The 17117-nt window shown below is 56.5% G+C and overlaps 2 protein-coding genes across 2 annotated transcripts in view; one reads left to right on the top strand and one right to left on the bottom strand.

The window, feature by feature from the left end:
- LOC311196741 (protein NDRG4-like) overlaps positions 1 to 17117 on the bottom strand; it is a gene marked incomplete at both ends in the record, with an annotated part of 721213 nt that overhangs the window by 99447 nt on the left and 604649 nt on the right.
- Positions 1 to 17117, top strand: part of LOC311196466 (hydrocephalus-inducing protein homolog) — a gene marked incomplete at its 5' end in the record, with an annotated part of 68543 nt that overhangs the window by 42523 nt on the left and 8903 nt on the right. Inside the window, 24 exons of the mRNA XM_084270038.1 lie at positions 67 to 235; positions 1433 to 1603; positions 2141 to 2308; positions 3108 to 3316; positions 4188 to 4334; positions 4595 to 4778; positions 5224 to 5365; positions 6213 to 6333; positions 7048 to 7620; positions 8047 to 8253; positions 8661 to 8851; positions 8989 to 9171; positions 9421 to 9540; positions 10333 to 10492; positions 10598 to 10770; positions 11108 to 11306; positions 12131 to 12230; positions 13301 to 13400; positions 13885 to 14053; positions 14332 to 14561; positions 14794 to 14908; positions 15457 to 15661; positions 15981 to 16216; positions 16797 to 16948. Of these exons, the coding sequence (XP_084126164.1) occupies positions 67 to 235; positions 1433 to 1603; positions 2141 to 2308; positions 3108 to 3316; positions 4188 to 4334; positions 4595 to 4778; positions 5224 to 5365; positions 6213 to 6333; positions 7048 to 7620; positions 8047 to 8253; positions 8661 to 8851; positions 8989 to 9171; positions 9421 to 9540; positions 10333 to 10492; positions 10598 to 10770; positions 11108 to 11306; positions 12131 to 12230; positions 13301 to 13400; positions 13885 to 14053; positions 14332 to 14561; positions 14794 to 14908; positions 15457 to 15661; positions 15981 to 16216; positions 16797 to 16948 (4424 nt within the window). The remainder of the gene's footprint in view (positions 1 to 66; positions 236 to 1432; positions 1604 to 2140; positions 2309 to 3107; positions 3317 to 4187; positions 4335 to 4594; positions 4779 to 5223; positions 5366 to 6212; positions 6334 to 7047; positions 7621 to 8046; positions 8254 to 8660; positions 8852 to 8988; positions 9172 to 9420; positions 9541 to 10332; positions 10493 to 10597; positions 10771 to 11107; positions 11307 to 12130; positions 12231 to 13300; positions 13401 to 13884; positions 14054 to 14331; positions 14562 to 14793; positions 14909 to 15456; positions 15662 to 15980; positions 16217 to 16796; positions 16949 to 17117) is intronic.

Genomic DNA, 17117 nt, shown 5'->3' with positions numbered 1-17117 from the left:
GGCTCTCGGTGTGATGGAGGTCAAGAAACACCTCCTGTGTATGGTTTCTTTTCCCGGCGCCCACAGGTCCTGCGGATGCTGAAAGACTACGATTGTCGCAACACCTTATTGCTGCCACCGCGTGCCCCCGGTGAGAAGCTGCCTCCAGAGGTGCTGGAGTACTATGAGGACCAGAGACGGCTGCAGGATGAGCCTGAAAAATCCAAGAGTGAGGAACAAGCAAGCCAGGACAACGGTGAGGGTTTGGGTTGGCCCAAGTGTGGATGCAGCAGGGAGTCCTGCCCACCTACCCTCAGCTCTCCATCCCCACTGCCTTCTCCATGGAAAGCCCATGGTTGTAGCAACTGCTTGTTCTCCAGTTTGGTGGAGGAACTGCAAGGCTGAAAGTCTGTGGCTTGTAACACACATCCTCCACCAGTCCCAAGTGCAGCCAAAGCGAGCTCCTGCCAGGGGAAGCAGTGGCTGGAGAGCTGCTGGCAGAGAAGGCCCTGGGGGTGCTGGGTGAGTGCCGACTGCACGTGAGCCGGCAGCGTGCCAGAGTGGCCGAGAAGGCCAGCAGCATCCTGGCTTGTGTCAGACCCAGTGTGGCCAGCAGGTCCAGGGCAGGGATTGTTCCCCTGTGCTCAGCGTTGGTGAGGCCGCACCTCGAGTGCTGGGTTCAGCTTTGGGCCCCTCACTCCAAGAAGGACATGGAGGTCCTGGAGTGAGTGCAGAGAAGGGCAATGGGGCTGGGGAAGGGGCTGGAGAGCAAACCTTCTGAGGAGCGTCTGAGGGAGGCGGGGGTGTTCAGCCTGGAGAAGAGGAGGCTGAGGGGAGACCTTATCACCACCTACACTGACCTGACAGGAGGGTGCAGAGAGGTGGGGGTTGTTCTCTTGACACAAGTGATGGGTGACGGGATAAGGGGGAATTGGCTTGAGCTGCACCAGGGCAGGGTCAGATCAGACATTAGGGAAAGATCCTTCCCCAAAGGGCTGTCGGGCACTGGCACAGGCTGCCCAAGGAGGGGGAGTCACTGCCCCTGGGTGTGTTTAACAGATGGGTAGATGAGGTGCTCAGGGGTACAGGTTAGTAGAGGATGGGTACGGTAGGACTGGATGATCTCAAAGGTCTTTTCCAACCTTGTGATTCTGTCCCCTTGTGTTCCTCTACCATAGCGGGTAGGACAGGGGTGGGTTCTTCAGCCAGTAGAACCAGGGGCAGGGCCAAGGGAGAGTCCAGGGAGGTTTTCTTTCCCCACCTCTTCTCCCAGGAGCTGCTGGGATCAGGATGATGCTGTTTAGCACACTTGCTGTCATAGAATCATGTTGGCAGTTTGTGTTGAAGACCTCGGTTTTGGCAGAGTGTCCTCTGTCAGGATGCCGAGGGGTGGGGAGGATGATCAGGATCCCAAGTATGGAGGCAGCTGACTTTGGTACCTGGTTCTGCCCAGCAGAGCATCAGCACGGCACCCCTGCCAGCAAGGACCCCATGGGAGAGCTGGATGACAGCCCTGTCTCTAGGGCCATTGCCCGTCACCTTGGCATCGATACCTCCCCAGAAGGGCGCGCGGCCCAAAACCGCAGAGGGATCGTCATCATCGTCCACGGGGCACCCCTGACAGGTATGTGAGCTGCTGGCCGCAAGGATGGGGGAAGCGGGAGAGACACATCCCAGCAGAGCTTGGTTGACCAGTTGAAGTGAAGCAAGGTGGGTCAGAGCTCTGCTGGCACATGGAACGGTCCCAGGTCTTTGCCTGGCTGGCGCAAGTGGTGCGGCTCATCTTGTGTGGACACACGTTGGGAGCGTGTTACCTCGTGTCCATGCTGCCTTGTGGGAGCAGACCCTAGCCCATATTCAACCCCGAACCGTGCCCAGATGTTGCCTGAGACAACACTGACCAACGCAGGCTGGGAAACGATCTGAGTGGGGGCACGGGGCTCAAAGTAATGTGCTTGGCCCAGGGTTGGGGCCACCCCAAGAGACTGGAGAACAACCCTTCTAACCAAGCTGCCTCACTCATGGTTTCCCCAAAAGGGACACTTGCTTTCAGACTGCCCATGAGGCTTTGAGATCCTGCCTGGGGGCTTTCCAGACCCTGTCCCTGAAAAACTTCACAGGGCAGCTTGGTGACGCTCACTTCCTCTTGCTCTCTCTCAAGGAAAGACATCGGCGGCGGTCGCCTTGTCCAAATATTACGGTGCCGCCTGCTTGTCCATCGATGCAGTGGTGAGAGAAGCCATCTCAGAGAGGAGCAGCTGGGCAGCGCTCCGGGCCCGGGAGCTGTGCATCAGGGCTGCCAGCGAGCAGAGGGAGATGGAGGAGGCCGGTAAGGAGAAACGCTGAACCCAGAGCAGCTTCAGAAACCGGCTGTGATGACCATCCACCTCTTCCTCTGGAGAGGTTTGGTGGCCCTGAGGTCTCTTAGGGGCCGCGGGTGCCACATGTAGAAATGCAAAACTATTTCCTAAAGCATCTCTGGCTATTTAAAAGTATAAAAATGGCCGTTTTAAGGGCTGGGGCAGGGGCGTTCTACTGCCCCCAGGCGTCTCAGCACACGTCCCTCGGTGGAGCACACCCGTCTCTTTCTCAGAGGGCTTTTTAGATCTCCTCAAACCGAATCCAGCTTGCCTCTCACGGCCATCAGGCAGAACCACTGCTCTAACGAGGAAAAAGCCCTCTGAAGCAGCTCATTAAGCTCTGGCCAACTTGACTTCTGAGCGTGGCTTCACAAATATGAGAGGAAGGGAAGAACAACCCCCCGGGGGAGTTTCAGATGAGAGGGATGCTGCAGACGAGCTCTTCTCTCCAGAGCTTTTCCTACGCATGATGTCAGGTCACATGGCTTGTGCCTGTTGTGTCGTTCTCCACGTGAGGTTGGAGAGGTTTAGGGAACTTTATTGGGCAGTTGGTGCCCCAAAAGTCTGAGGAAATTCTGCATCTGGTCAGGAGCTGGGGGAGGGAAGAGGGGCCTGGAGTTATCCCACACCGAGGGCTTAGCTCAAGCAGGGATGGGCGCCTGCAGCCAGGGCATGAGACAGCAGGATGGGTGCAAGTTATGGAAATGGTGGTCCTGGAGGTGAAATCCTTGGCTTGATCCATAAGGAAGCTGTCTGTCCCCTCCGCAGGGCCACACATGGATGTGTCCCCCAGCCAGCAGTTCAGCCCTGATCCCAAACGCAGCCTGAATATGAGCCAGTCCAGCTTCAGGGACAAAGCCAGCCTGCCCTCCATCAGCTCCCAGAGCCGTCAGAACATCACGGTAGGCAAGAGGAGGTCGGACAGCCGCACATCCCACGGCCAGAAACCACGTGGAAGGGATCCTTCAGGCTGCCAGGTAAAGCACGATCAGAGTGGTTAATGCCTCGGCCCTTTCCGTTCCCTCTGAGGAGAGGAGAGAAGAGCGGAGGCTCCGTGTCATCCTGAGGCTGGTGTGAGGGTGCAGAGTGCAGAGAGCCAGTGGGCATGGCCCGGGATGGGAACGAAACCCCTGGAGCGCAGTGCTGGCTGATGTGGCTGTGGGGTGCTGTGCAGGGGGGCTTGCAGGCTTGGGGGGCTGCTAGCCAAGGAATGGGCCCTCCCTAGGTGGTTGTCCCTTGGAGCTGCTGGCCAGCAATTTTCTTTCCCCAGTACAAGGAAGATGTGGGACTGTTGGAGAGGGTTCAGAGGAGGCCATGAAGGTGATCAGAGGGTTAGAGCACCTCCCCTAAGGAGAGAGGCTGAGGGAGCTGGGCTTGTTCAGCCTGGAGAAGAGAAGGCTGCGGGGGGACCTCATTGCAGCCTTCCTGCCCCTGAAGGGAGCAGAGAAACAGGAGGGGAATCAACTTTTTAAAAGGGCAGCCACTGGCAGGACAAGGGGGATGGAGTGAAGCTGGAGGAGGGAAGGGTTAGATGAGATATTGGGGGAAGTTCTTTCCAGAGAGAGTGGTGAGGGGCTGGAAGGGGCTGCCCAGAGAGGGGCTGGGTGCCCCATCCCTGCGGGTGTTCAAGGCCAGGTTGGATGGGGCCCTGGGCAACCTTGTGTAGCTCCAGGCCTGGAGGTTGGTGTCCCTGCCTGTGGCAGGGGGTTGGAGCTCTGTGATCCTTGGGATCCCTTCCAACCCAGACCATCCTATGATTCTAATCTGCTGGTGAGAAGCTCCAGCTCCAAGGAACGGTTTGGGTGTTTCCCAAGAGACTAATTTTTCTTGTTATGTTCAACATTGCAGGGCCTCTCCAGTTCTCTGCTCACGTCTCCCACTCCCTGCGTTCCTCCGCAGCGGTGGCTGAGCACCAGCACAGTGGGAGAGGTGGGCTTTCTGAGCTGCGTGCTGCCCGAGGACGTGCTGGTGGCCATCCTCTCTGAGAGGCTGCAGGTAGGTGGCAACTGATAGGTCCTGCTTTGCAGGGATGGGCAGCGAGGTACGATTCGGAAAGGAGGAGACCTGCATCTGCTCTTGGAGGGGTCCAGGGCTGCACGCAGGGATCCTCATGGATGCCATAAGTTGGCAGAGTGTGGGGGAAGACTGGAGCCAACGTGCTGGGGGTGGTGATGGCTGGTGTCCCTTGGTGCGTGGGTGACCTGGGTGCCCAACGCGTGCCACAGCTCACTTGGCCTTTTTGCCTTCATTCCCAGTTGAGTGACTGCTTCCAGGGAGTGGTGTTTGATGGGCTGGAGACACCCTTTGCACACAACACCGTGTCTGCTCTCCTCTGCCTCCTGAAAGCCATCCAAAATCGGCCTCATATCTACTTTGTGGACCTGTACCAGAACAGCGACTCTTGGAAAGCCAGGAAGGCAGCCGCAAAGGAGCAGGAAGGTGAGACTTTGCATCTCTATACCTTTCCCATCCTCTTCCTCAAGCCCTCAGCCTTACTCGTACGTACTGGGGTCACCAGCAGTGCTGATGCAAAATGTTTTTGTTAGTCCTCCTGCCTCCATAAAGCCAGGACTGGGCTCCTGGTTCCTTCAAATAAGAACTGGGGCTGCAAGGCCGGCATCGGTCTGAAAGCTTGGGCACAAATGCAGCTGCTGTGGTTCAGTATCTGGCTAGTGACCGGTGGTCCGTGATGCTGGCACACGTGAGCCAGGCATGGCACGGGAGCTTGCTGAGAATTTGGGGGGATTTTTTGGAGCAAGAAAAAGGGCTTCCCAGCATGTCCTGATGGGCTGGGTTGAGGCAGAGCTGTGAATCCTCGCTGCCCATCCCGGCCAGCAGTTCTGCTTGCAGTCACTAATGGTTTCTCCTCTGCTCTATGCTGAAGAGCGGGACTTGGAAGAAGCTGCCAAGAAGGAGGAAGAATGGCACAGGGAGATGGATGAAGAAAAGTATGAGGCCCTTACTGAGGAGGAGAAAGCGCAATTTGATAACTATACACAACAAGTCAAGCGCGAGAAGAAGAAGAGGTCTGTATGCCCTCCACAGGTCACTCCCAGTGTCACTCCCTGCTGCAGAGATCTTGGTTGAGCTCAGAGGGGTTGCACAGCAAATGCCCAGCGTGCCTGTTGCCCTTGCTACACTGATGTCCTGGGGTGACGCTGACCGTAAAACTGGGTGTCTCCTAGGCACCCCGTCAGTGGGTGAGCCGGGGAGCGGCTCTGATCCAGCTCATGGGATGTGTGTGCAGCTGGGAGAGGGACCTGCTGAAAGCAGGCATGTGGCTCAGCCCCAGCTGAGGGTTTGTTTCCATGGGAGGTCACCAGGGATGCTTTGAATTGTGACTCCCAGGATGGACAGCATGAGTTTCCCATGGTTGTTGTGTGTTCTGGCAGGGAATCTGTTTGTTCAGAGCCTGTTTTGCAGAAGGGGGGTTACCACAGCCTTTCCTTCCTGATAATGAAGGAGCAGACTGTGCCTGGGAAGGGGGGCTGGGGGAGCCAAGAACTGGTGCAGGGATAAGTGGGTGTTGGTGATTTGTGAGCTGGTTTGCACTGGGAAGTTGGTGCAGGGAGACATGGTGGGTCGGTCTTCTTGGGCAGCGTGCTGGAGGCGTCCGGGTGGACCTCACCAGAGAAGCTGCACGACTGATATCTTCTGAGAGCAAGGCTTAGATTCAGCTGGCCCCAAAGGTCCCCTCCCAGCTCGCCTCACTTTGGATGCTCCCAGCCTCCCCAGGTTGAGAGAAATCCATGGAGATGATCTAAGGGTTCTACTTGGCCTCAGGGTCAATGAGCAAAGTGCAGGACCACGTGGAATTGCAGCGAGCCCGGGTTGCTGGTGGTGACTCCTGGGGATGTTCTCTGTTTTCTGAAGGAAAATGGAGCAGCTGGCTCGAGAGCTGGAGGAGAAGCACCGTCAGGAGCTGGAACGCTTGAGGGAGGAAGAGCTGAAGAAGAAAACACGTGGGAAGAAAGGCCAGCCTGGAGTCAGGCAGGTGGGTGGTTGTGTTTATACAGAGGGATGATAAAACCCCGAGGACCTGCCCATGGAGCTGCACTGTTCCCTGAGAAGCCAGGAGCTGCACGTGGGGGCGAGAACCTGGCTGCGGGCAACATGTGGGGCCGCGCTGGGAGACAGCAGCCTGTGTTTGAGCAGGCTGCTGCTTCACCGGGGAGGGTTTCCCATGGGCTTGTTGGGTAGAGCTGCTCTGCTGGGACAGCAGCTTCATGTAACTCCATACGGTCACTGGGCAGTGCTGGGAAGTTGTAATCCAGCGTTTCTCGCCCTCTGCACGTGACTTACAGCCCTGAGCTGTGATCTGTCAGGGGTGCGGCATCTGGCAGGAGGTACTGCTGGGCCTTAGGTGTTCATTAGCAACCAGGCTTCCCAAAGAGTCGGCCAGCCCTGGGGATTCCCAGCATGCTGGAAACAAGCCCGGAGGACAGCACAGGAGTACGGAGGTGCCTGCAGTTCCCTGTTTGGGTTGGGAAGCTGTTCCCATTCTTGGCTTTTTGAGGAGCCCAGCAAACCACTGGAGAATTTGGTTTCAGTTGAGCTAAAGTGGGAACCAGCGCCATTGGGAAGTGGGATTTGTGAAGCACCCAGCACGGGGCTCGGATGAGGCTGTTTTAAAGGCGATCACATTCCTCCAGCCTTTGAGTCAGCCCTTTGAACCGCTCACTACTTTGTTTCTGCTCCTCCTGCCCAGAACACAAAAAGGTCCACTAGCAACGTGTCAGATGGCAACGAGGGGTCCATCATGAAGGGATCTATAAAGGAGCAGCCAGACCCTGTTGCAAGTGACGAGAGAGGGAAGAAACAGAGTTCCTTGAGGGACGAAGGCCAAGCAGTGGTTGTGCAGTCCTCGGCCACGGAACTGGGGCAGTCTGAAAGTGAGACCTTGAGTGACAGTGAGAAGAACTTGGCCCTGAGGTTTAAGATCTATGAGGCGCTGCGGAAAGATGTTGCACGCACTTTGGCATTCTGGGACAGGGTTCAGGGTACCCTGCAGTCCCCTCCAAGCCAAGAGGAGGCAGAGCAGTCCAGAGACCAGCACCACCGTTTATCCAGCTCCAAGGTCCAGAAGAAGAGAGAGAAGGAGCAGCTGGGAACTCTGAAGTCTCTCGAGAATGCCAAATTATCTGAGCCGGAAGAGGAAAGCGCAGAAGGATCTGCCAGAAGCCAGGGTGTTGGGGTGCCCTGCTTGGACATCCAGGTGCTGAGCCCAGAAGATGGCGCTAAGAAGATCCTGGAGAGTGGCAAGCTGCCAGTGGCAGAGCAGGTAAAGCCCTATGAGGCTCCAATGCTGAGCCTGCCATGGTCCAGGCCACGGTGCGTTGTGTCCCATCCGGTGACAACAGCACAGAACCTTGTCCAGGCCACTGATGCTGCTCCACAGTGGTCACGTGGCTGGGGAAGGTCCTCAGCATCCCTCAGATGGGTGGAAAGAGTGTGTTGAGGCATCCTGTCAGTTCAGAGAGGTTCCCAGCTTGGGAATCACTAGAAACGGTCCCAGGGTAGGACAGTTCATGGCCATTGTTCCCTTCATCTGAGTCACTTGGAGGAGAGGTTTCTCTCTAGGTCCCAGCACTGCTCTGGAGCCTACCTCGCTGGGCATAAACCCCCATCACTGTTGGCAGCGCTGTAGGGAAGGAGCGTGAGGATGAAGGTGACAGGACTACAAACAGGGTTTTCTCTTACACTTTAGATCCTGGATGAACTGGGGGTGGGTCCCTCAGGGCCTCCCATTCCTCCCACCGTATTTTATTCTGTCATCCATTACCCGGGAAAGCGACTGGTCCCTGCAGCAGACAACGACCTCGAGCACTTCACCTTTGTTGTGCCAGAAGACACCACTGTGGAAGAAAGAAAGACCGAATCTCCCGTGGATGTCCTCGCCTTGCCCACAGTGAAGGTGCTGGGGAGGGGACCGAGCTGGGTGGCACGTGGTGGGGCAGGCGGGATGGAGAAGGGTCACTGTGGAAGGGCGGTGAAGACAGGTTGGGGCACTGCGTCTGTCCCTTCTGTCTGTCCAAGAGAGACGGCTCTGCTGGAGAAATAGGATGGGGAGAACTAGGCAAGAGGGGAAAGAAACCACCTAAAGCCCTCAACTTCATTTGAGGAGAGGGTCCTGGGTGAGGAGAGCAGAACAAAGCCCAGGAAGGGAGACCCAAGTGCCCAGCACACATGAATCTAGTAGATGCTGGTCTCTCCTGGTTGTTAACAAGCCACAGGCTTGTCTCTCCAGGGTGGAGATGTCTCGGGGGCTCACATCTCTCTCTCTCTCTCTCACCCTGTTTTCTCTCTCCCCTTGGTGAGAAGACACCAGAGGAGCAGCTCACCCCCACCAGAGCCCAGTCAAAAATGGAGAAAGGCTCAGGCAGCCGGGAGAAGCGGAGCCTTGGGCGCAGCAGGAAACATCTCCAGGGATCGGCCACGACAACGCCTGCACATACCCCTGAGCTGTGCCAGAGCAGCGTGGACATCGTTCCGACCCCAGACAGACCAGCCAGGTTAGCTGTGAGGGACGAGGTGATCCCTCTGCTTCATTGCCATCTTGCCAAGTTGCCGGTCCCTCCACGGGATGGCAGGTCTACGACCACCCCCCTCCTTGTCATTAGCAAGCTCTAATTGCCTCTCTAATTGCCAGGCTGAGCAGCTGCAGGTGGATAGTGCCTGCCCATGGCGAGGTGAAACTGAAGATCTTCTTCACCTCCACGGAGCTGGGCCAGTTTGATCGGACGCTGCATTTTGAGGTGCTGGGGACCAACCATCTGTTCCAGCTGCACTGCAGGGGCACCTGCCTGTATCCCACCATCAGCCAGGACCCACGGTAAGGCTGGCCCCTGGGAGCCTCCCACACTCCCTCCCCCTAAACGTGGAGTCGTGGCTGTCCCTTGTACTCCTGGGACCTTCTGGCTTGAGCAGAACATGGTGGCTGAACAGCCCAGTGTCAATTCCCATGCTTGGCACTGGGAACCAGTACTGGTACCTCAGCCACTAGTAAGGGTTATGGCTTCCTGACCAGGTTTTCTGCTCAGAGCATCTCTCAGCTCCTCATTGCACATTTTTCTCTCCCCAGGGTGGTGTTTCCTCATTGGAGGAATAGTAAGGCGGATGACGAAATCATCTTCAAGCAGTATGTCATGGATACGGGTATATTCCACTTTGGACCGCTGTTGTGTGGAAAGTCAAGAGACTGGTACGTGCTCCTCACCCCAAGATGGGATGGGATGGGATGGGATGGGATGGGATGGGATGGGATGGGATGGGATGGGATGGGATGGGATGGGATGGGATGGGATGGGATCTCCAGGGCCTTGTGTACCTCAGCCAGTGGCATGGTTCAGGATAGACCCAGGTGGAGATCTGGGAGATACGCAGGGCTTGAGGGCCCCACACTTGTGACCTTGAGCAGATAACAGGCATGTGAGTCTTGGAGAGATGGAGATGATCTTCCAACCCCCACATGCTGCATCCAGTTCGATAGTGACTTGCCCCCCTTCCACTCTCCACATCTCATCTTCAGCATGTTAAAAAAGTGCCAACTTTTATCTCAGTGGGTCAGCCGCATGGGTGGTTCTTCTGCCAGTGGCTTTGTGACCCACTGGTTAATCTGCTCTCAGGGAGGGTTTGATTTGACCTGCCCAGTGTGTGCGCTGGGTGGATCCCGTAGAGCAATAAAAATGGGAATGACGTTTTCCTGATCCTCACCCTGGATCAAGTCGGCCAAACAAAGCTGTTGGTGTCGCTGCTGGCATGTTTCTGGCTCTAACGTGGTGGCCACCCTTAGGTTGCCTCTGGGCTGGAGGCTGGAGGCATCGGGTACGGTGCAGACATCAAAGTAACGCAAGGATGGATGGAGGACATAGCGTGCCCCTGAAAGTGATCCTTAGCCCGCCTCTCAGCTTGGACATGGTGCTTTCCTCCATGTCTGGGGCAGGTGATGGTTCCGGCATCTCCTCTGCAGCCTCTTCCTCTTTTGTGCACCCAGGTACAAGACGTTGCACTGTCCAGGCAACTGTGAGAAGATAACCATCCTCAATGTCACCGCCCTGGAAGCAGAGGTGCATTTCTCCTTTGAGCACGACATCAATGGCAACACGTTCCTCTTGGAGCCCAGCAGCATGAAGCTGAAACCCAACGAGAAGCAGGTAGGAGACAGGCAGGCAGTGCGAGTGCTGGTGGAAGAGCCCCAGAGCCGTTCCTCCTGCTCACCCAACGCTCTCCTGTGGTTCTCTTTGTGGGGATGGGGTTAGGAGCTGAGCATTTGGGCGTACCCCACTTCATCTGGCCTCATGGAAGACAACCTCATCTGCTGCATCCAGGGGAACCCAGAGCCTGTGGTTTTCCACCTCTGCTGCCAGGGGGTGCAGGTGGAGCTGGGGGTCAGCCCCAAGCAGGTCAACTTCAGCAAGATTCTTCTGCACAGGTCAGTCATGGCTCTTTTTCCCAGCAGCTCCCAGTCACCAGCTCAGCATTCCTTGCTGTGATTGGTATCCTGTAACACCACAAGTGCTGTAGCCCCCCAGCAACACCATGCCATAGGCACGTTGATCTTTAAGGCCCTTTGCAATCTAAACCATGCTGTGATTTCCAGCTTGTTTGCTGGTTCTGAATAGTCCAACAGCTCCACCTCATGGAGACGCTTGTAGCGCCCAGCTTCACGCCCCCAGGACCTCACTTCTCAGGATTCTGCCACTGAAGCCACAGCTAAATGGTACGTGGTTAGCACAACCACTGAGCTGAGTGTCTTCCTGTCTCTGCAGAAGGGAACACAGGACCCTGGTGCTGCAGAACAGCACCCCTCTTCCCATGAACTGGCAGCTCAGTGGGCTGGAAAACCTCGGCACAGACTTCTCCGTGTCCCAGGACAAGGGCACTGTTGAGCCCCGCGCTGTGTCAGAAGTCCATCTGTATTTAAAGGCCACGACGACACTCAACATAAAGAAGACTCTCCGACTGGAGGTGAAGGCGTAGAGCCGGGCAGAGGGACCAGCCCAGGGATGGGGAATGCTCGCGGGGTTCCCTGAGGAGAGGGCAGAAGGGTTGAGGCGTCATGAGGTGCCGTGCTGGCTGCCCCTGGAAGGGGGCGATAGTAGCTGAGCTTTCTCGGGCGAGTATGTTGTGGAGGCAGGAGGAGATGTGCCTGATGGACATAGGGGTGCTACCAGCCCGACTTCTGCTGCCTCCAGCTGGGGTTCCCCGGAACCCGGGCTGCATGCCTTAGCATCCACGTCATCCCAGATGATCAGCTGGTGCAGGGCTTACACCTGGGTGCTGAGGCCATGTCCCGAGCCCGTGTGACAACCGCTTTGCCGCTGCACGTGGTTGAATGCTCCATTGTCCGGGTGTCCGTGTGCTCCCTGCACCCATCTCGGAGTCTGGCCGGGGCTCTTCACGTAGAACACTGAACTCTTGCCCTGGGGTTGTGTTCTCCGTGGTTTAGGGGCTGCATTTCAGTGAGGGTGCTGGGTGGTTCAGGAAGAGCGGGTTGGTTGTTGACGCCACCCGCCCTGGGACACCTCCACGCCTCTTGTGCCTCCCCGGGTGCTGGAGCGGCTTCTGCCAGAGCGTGGAGCTGGGCTGACGGACAGGGTTTCGTACCGCAGCAGAATCCTGCTGGGTCAGCCCGGTTGATGAACGTGTTAGGAGAGCTTGAGGACCTGCAGAGACTTGTCAAGCAGGGCAGGCTGTGGTGGCAGTAGCTGTCAGAGACCGGGATTCGTATATCATTTCCCAAAAGGGTTTAGGAGCACGTTTGAAGCAGTGTTTGTTCCCTCTTGGCTCAGGTCTCAGATGCAGAAAACATCCTGGGAATTGTTCAGATTGAGAACATCCAGATCTGCGCGGAGGCCCAAGACGTTGCTGTGACCATCAACATCTCTAAAGGTCAGTGGATGCCCCCAAACCCAAGTGCCTTGCCTCAGAGACAGGCAACCCAAGAAGACAAGATGGGATAGTGTGCAAGCGTGGCACGGGTCCTTAAAGCACATGTCCTGCATGGGCTGAGGCTGAGACAGCCTCGAGTCTCTCGCCTCCAAACTTCAGCTTTGGAGGAACTTTGGCCAGGAAGGCCAACGGCATCCTGGCTTGTGTCAGACCCAGCGTGGCCAGCAGGTCCAGGGCAGGGATTGTGCCCTTGTGCTCGGTGTCAGTGAGGCTGCACTTTGAGGGCTGGGTTCAGGTTTGGGCCCCTCACTCCAAGAAGGACATGGAGGTCCTGAAGCTTGTCCAGAGAAGGGCAACGGGGCTGGGGAAGGGGCTGGAGAGTAAACCTGAGGAGCGGCTGAGGGAGCTGGGAGCTGAGGTTCAGCCTGGAGAAGAGGAGGCTGAGGGGAGACCTTATCACCGCCTACACTGACCTTGACAGGAGGGTGTAGAGAGGTGGGGGTTGGTCTCTTCACCCAAGCGATGGGTGACAGGATGAGGGGAAATGGCCTCGAGCTGCATCAGGGCAGGGTCAGATCAGATGTTAGGAAAAAGTTCTTCACTGAAAGAGTTGTCAGGGCCTGGAACAGGCTGCCCAGGGAGGGGGTGGAGTCACCACCCCTGGGTGTATTTAACAAACGGGTAGATGAGATGCTTAGAGATATGTGTTAGCACAGGACAGGAAGGGTTGGACTCGATGATCTTAAAGGTCTCTTCCAACTCTGTGATTCTGTGATTCGAAGCATGTAACACCATGGGCAGGGTTGGTTTGAAACACCAGTGATGTGGACAGAGGTTGGCAATGCCCCAAGGCTCAGCATGGCACACGAGCTCTTTGATCCGTGCTTGGAAGCACAGAAGCTGAGCTCCTCAGCTGCTAAACACTGCAGATACTCTCCGAGTAAGGAACGGGGCAGCAAAAGGAGCTGGAGAAAGCTGCTGGGAAGGGAGCCGTGCTGAGCAGGGTTTTGTGCCACCTCAGAGCTGAAGTGTGGGTCAGCTCGCTGATAGTTTCTTACCCCTCTCCGCAGGTGTAAATGGCGGCGTGGTTTTTGAGACCCTCAGAGTCATGGATGAGGAGAAGCGAGTGCTGACCCTGAAGAACAAGGGGAAGTACGACATTGGGTACAGGTGGGTCCCTCTGTCAGTAGGTGGTGGCACCATCCTTCCAGCCTGGGTCCCTCTGTCAGTGCCTCCCACCCGGGACTAGAACCTCTTCCCACGCTTGGCTATCTTGTGTTTTGGGTAAATACAACGTCTGGCCTCCTCAGTCTGAGATGGAGAGTCCAGCCATCCCCAGCAGTCCTTCACGCCCCAGCCGAAGGAGACACCCTCACATTTCAGCCGCTCGCTGCCGAGCTTCGTTTTCTTCCTTTGAGGGTCAGCTCATTTCTCTTTAGGAGCCTCTCCAGAGGAGGGAGTGAAAGCATTTGGAGCCCTCCTGGCTGCACTCAGGGTCTGGCGCTCCCCAAGCAGAGCTGGGTTCTGTCTGGTTTATTGGTCTCTTCTTTGTTCTTGCCGGTTTATTCTTACCCTCTTGTGTGAAGTCCTGTCTGTGCTGGTGGCACCGACAGTTGAACTGATGAGTTCTCCGTTCCTTCTCTTCCCATCCCAGTTTCAGCCTGGAAACCGCAGATGCCAACATAGCCGACTTGGCATCTCACTTCACTGTCCAGCCACAGAAGGGCGTGCTGCCCGCCTCTGCGCACCCTGTGCAAGTGCAATTGCTCTTCCACCCCAAGAGGGAGCTGAATATTGAGGACAAACCCATCCTGCTCTGCAAGGTGAGCGGCCGGGACCGGGCAGTGTCAACACACCGTGTCTCGGGAGTGCAAGTGGGACGCGTGTCTTCTGGCAGGAAGGTCAGTCAGGGAATCTTCTCTTGTACGTGTGCAAGAAGGTTTTTCAGAAGCCATTTGTGATGCTTCCTAAGCAGAGCTGAAAACCTGTCTCAGGAGGAGGTGTTTGAACAGGGAGGGTGAGCTGATGGCTGGTGGCAGGACCTGGTGCAGAGGTAGAGCCTGGCTGCCACTGTGCTTACCAACTCCTCCTCCGGCTGCAGGTGTTTGAGCCTGATAGCTCTGAAGGCGGCAGGACCATCACCGTCATCCCAGTGAGGGTGTTGGCGAAATCCGTGTTCAGCCACTACAGCATCTACCCCGCCTCACTCAACTTTGGTGCTGTGACAAGTGGCACCAGGAAAACCTGCACCTTCATGCTGGAGAACAAAGGTGACCTCGACTTCAAATTCCACATCTCCAGACCAGAGCAGGATGCAGTGCAAAGGAAAAGGTGAAGAACCTGGGTTCTTGTCCATCTGCATCACCGGCGTGTGAAAAATGCCTCAGTATCCCCGTGTGTAGGGGGATAAAGCTGATCTGTCCATCAGCTGCAGCAGAAGGTGGTGCGGGCAGCTTTCTGGGAGCAGGAGGACTTTCCTCCATGGGGAGGGAGGCTGGCTTTGGCCTTGGAGAAAGGCAAGGGGAGCTCAGCATGATGGATGTTTTCTGCTTTCTCCTCTCAGTTCACAACTCCCAAAATCTGCCCGCCCTCCCGAGAACATAAACGGGAGGAAAACATCTGCTACATCTCAGCGGAACAGGCTCTTGCTGTGGAAGAACACCAACCCCCTCACACAGGTGGGTGGCTCTGCTCCCTGACACGTGCTGCTGGAGCCTGGGCTGGGGTCTCATCACCATGGGAGGTGACGTGGTCTTGCGTGTGCCTGGCAGCTCAAGGCTCCATCATCTCCCAGCCAGAGCAGAGGCAGGAGCTGCTTGGTCCTGCTGAGGGTGCTCTGGCTCAGAGCTGGAGTTGTGGGGTGATGAGAGAGGAGCAGGTCTGCTGTTTGGTAGCCACAAGCCAAAATACATCTGGGAAAACCCCAGAGGCCCAACATCCCTGTTTGAACTCCCCATCTGTTGATTGGAGATGACCTTCTGAGGCTGAAGGAGCTCAGCTCCCACCTTTGCCCTTTACACCCAAGCTCCTCTCTTTGTGCCGCTTGAGACAAGCCTCCCCCTCCTCCCAGCATGTTCGTGTCAGCCTGGGGCTCCCTGCGGGCTGTGGTGTTGTCCCTGCCCTGGGATTGGAGGTCAGAGCCAGCGGGAGGCTGGGGAGCAGCAGCATGGTCCTTGCTGCTGGTATGGCTGTTGGACATCAGCCTCTGCCGGGACTCTCTCTGCAGACTCACCTTACTGTGGGCATGTTTACGGTGTACCCTGGCTTTGGCTCCATCCCTCCTGGGGGCCAGCAGATGATCACAGTGGATTGCTACGCCAAGCTGCTGGGGACATGCAAGGAGAGCCTGTCAATCAATATCAACAACAGAGACCCCAAGGACCATCCCTCCGGCATCCCCTACTCCCTGTTTGCCGAGTCCTGCCTCCCAGGTACGCCTCACCCACAGCTTCCCTGCCATCGGCACCCAGACTTACTCCTGGGACACACACCCTGACCCTAAATTTCCCCCTTAAAGCCCCCAGAGGTTCCAGTTCTCCAGTCAGCCATTGCAGAGAGACTGGGAGGGATGCGTGGAAGGATGAAGGGAAAGCAATGTCCTTTAAGACTGGGGGTGACCAAGCTCCATCCTCACACCCAACCCAGCTGGGTTTTGCGGTGACCTGGGCAGCTTCTGAGTGGCCAGCAGGGTCCAGATAAATTCAGCGGGAAGGCTTCTCGGTCCTCACCCTCCCTTTGATCTTCTTGTAGCATTTGTGGTTGATGACATAGAGTCCATCTTTGAGGAGCACCGAATCTGCAGCAGCATCCGCCTCTGCCACGTCCTCCAGACAATGGAAGACAAAGGTGTGTTCATCAGAGATGAGAACAAATTCATCTTCACCAACGTCCTGGTTGGGCACCAGGCCACAGCTCGCTTCAAGATCTGCAACGTGGGCAAAGTCCCCTGTGATGTGGTCTTCTCCATCAAACCCATCCCTGGAAAGGTAAGAACAAGGAGCCTCGGGGACTGTCTCTCTTCTGTGTGGTGGCCTCCAGATGCATCGCAGCTTCTTGCCCAGACTGGCCTGGCTCTGGGCAGGTGGCAGTACATGGCAGAGACGCAGGTTGACAGTTGGGTTGAGTTCAGTCTGTCTCAAGCGAGGTTTTGATTCACCCCTCTGGCTCTTTGGTGAGAGACTTGAACCCTTCTCAGTATCTCTTGGGGTCACGCTCAGGGCCAGGGAGTGGACTTCTGCTGGGCTGATATACCAGGGCTTCAGAACATCACTTCCTCAGGCTCCCTGGTCTTTTCCTTCTCTTTAAGGGCCAGTTCTAGATCATTTGGAGGGTTTCCCACACAGTCCCACCTCCCACATGTGCTGGGCTGGCCGCTCGGTGCTCAGAACAAGCTTTTGCCCTCCTGGGCTTTACAGCAGCTCCCTGGGCAAGGTCGGCACTGCTCTGGAGTCACCCCTGGAGAGTGAGGGGCCTGTCTGGGACTGTTCCCCATGATGTATCGATGAGTAAGGCTGCATCGCCTTGAAGGGTGTTTCCTCCTAACACCACTCTGTGGGTTCCTCCAAGCTTGACAGCTACGTGAGCAACATATTCAAGGTGGATCCTGTCCGGATGAGTGTTCCCAGCTGCTCCCACATCTTTGCTACGGTGACCTTCACTCCACAAGCCACGCAGAACTACCAGTGTGCTTTTGAGGCTTCCCTCGATGCCCAGGCAAGGTAATTCACCTGGGGGGATCTTAGAGGTGACCTTTTCTGACAGCTGCCTCCCCTCTGGGAGCACGTAGACCTAACTCCAGTAACCCAGAGTCGTTTGGTAGCCGCAGGTTTGAGTCCTTAGCTTTAGACCACACAAGAAGCAGTAACAGAATCACAGAATTGTAGGGTA

Source organism: Gallinula chloropus (genome assembly GCF_964237585.1).
Source record: "Gallinula chloropus genome assembly, chromosome: 13".
Taxonomy (NCBI): Eukaryota; Metazoa; Chordata; class Aves; order Gruiformes; family Rallidae; genus Gallinula; species Gallinula chloropus.
The sequence above is the reverse complement of the archived record's forward strand: the minus strand, read 5'-3'. Positions and strand labels throughout refer to the sequence as shown.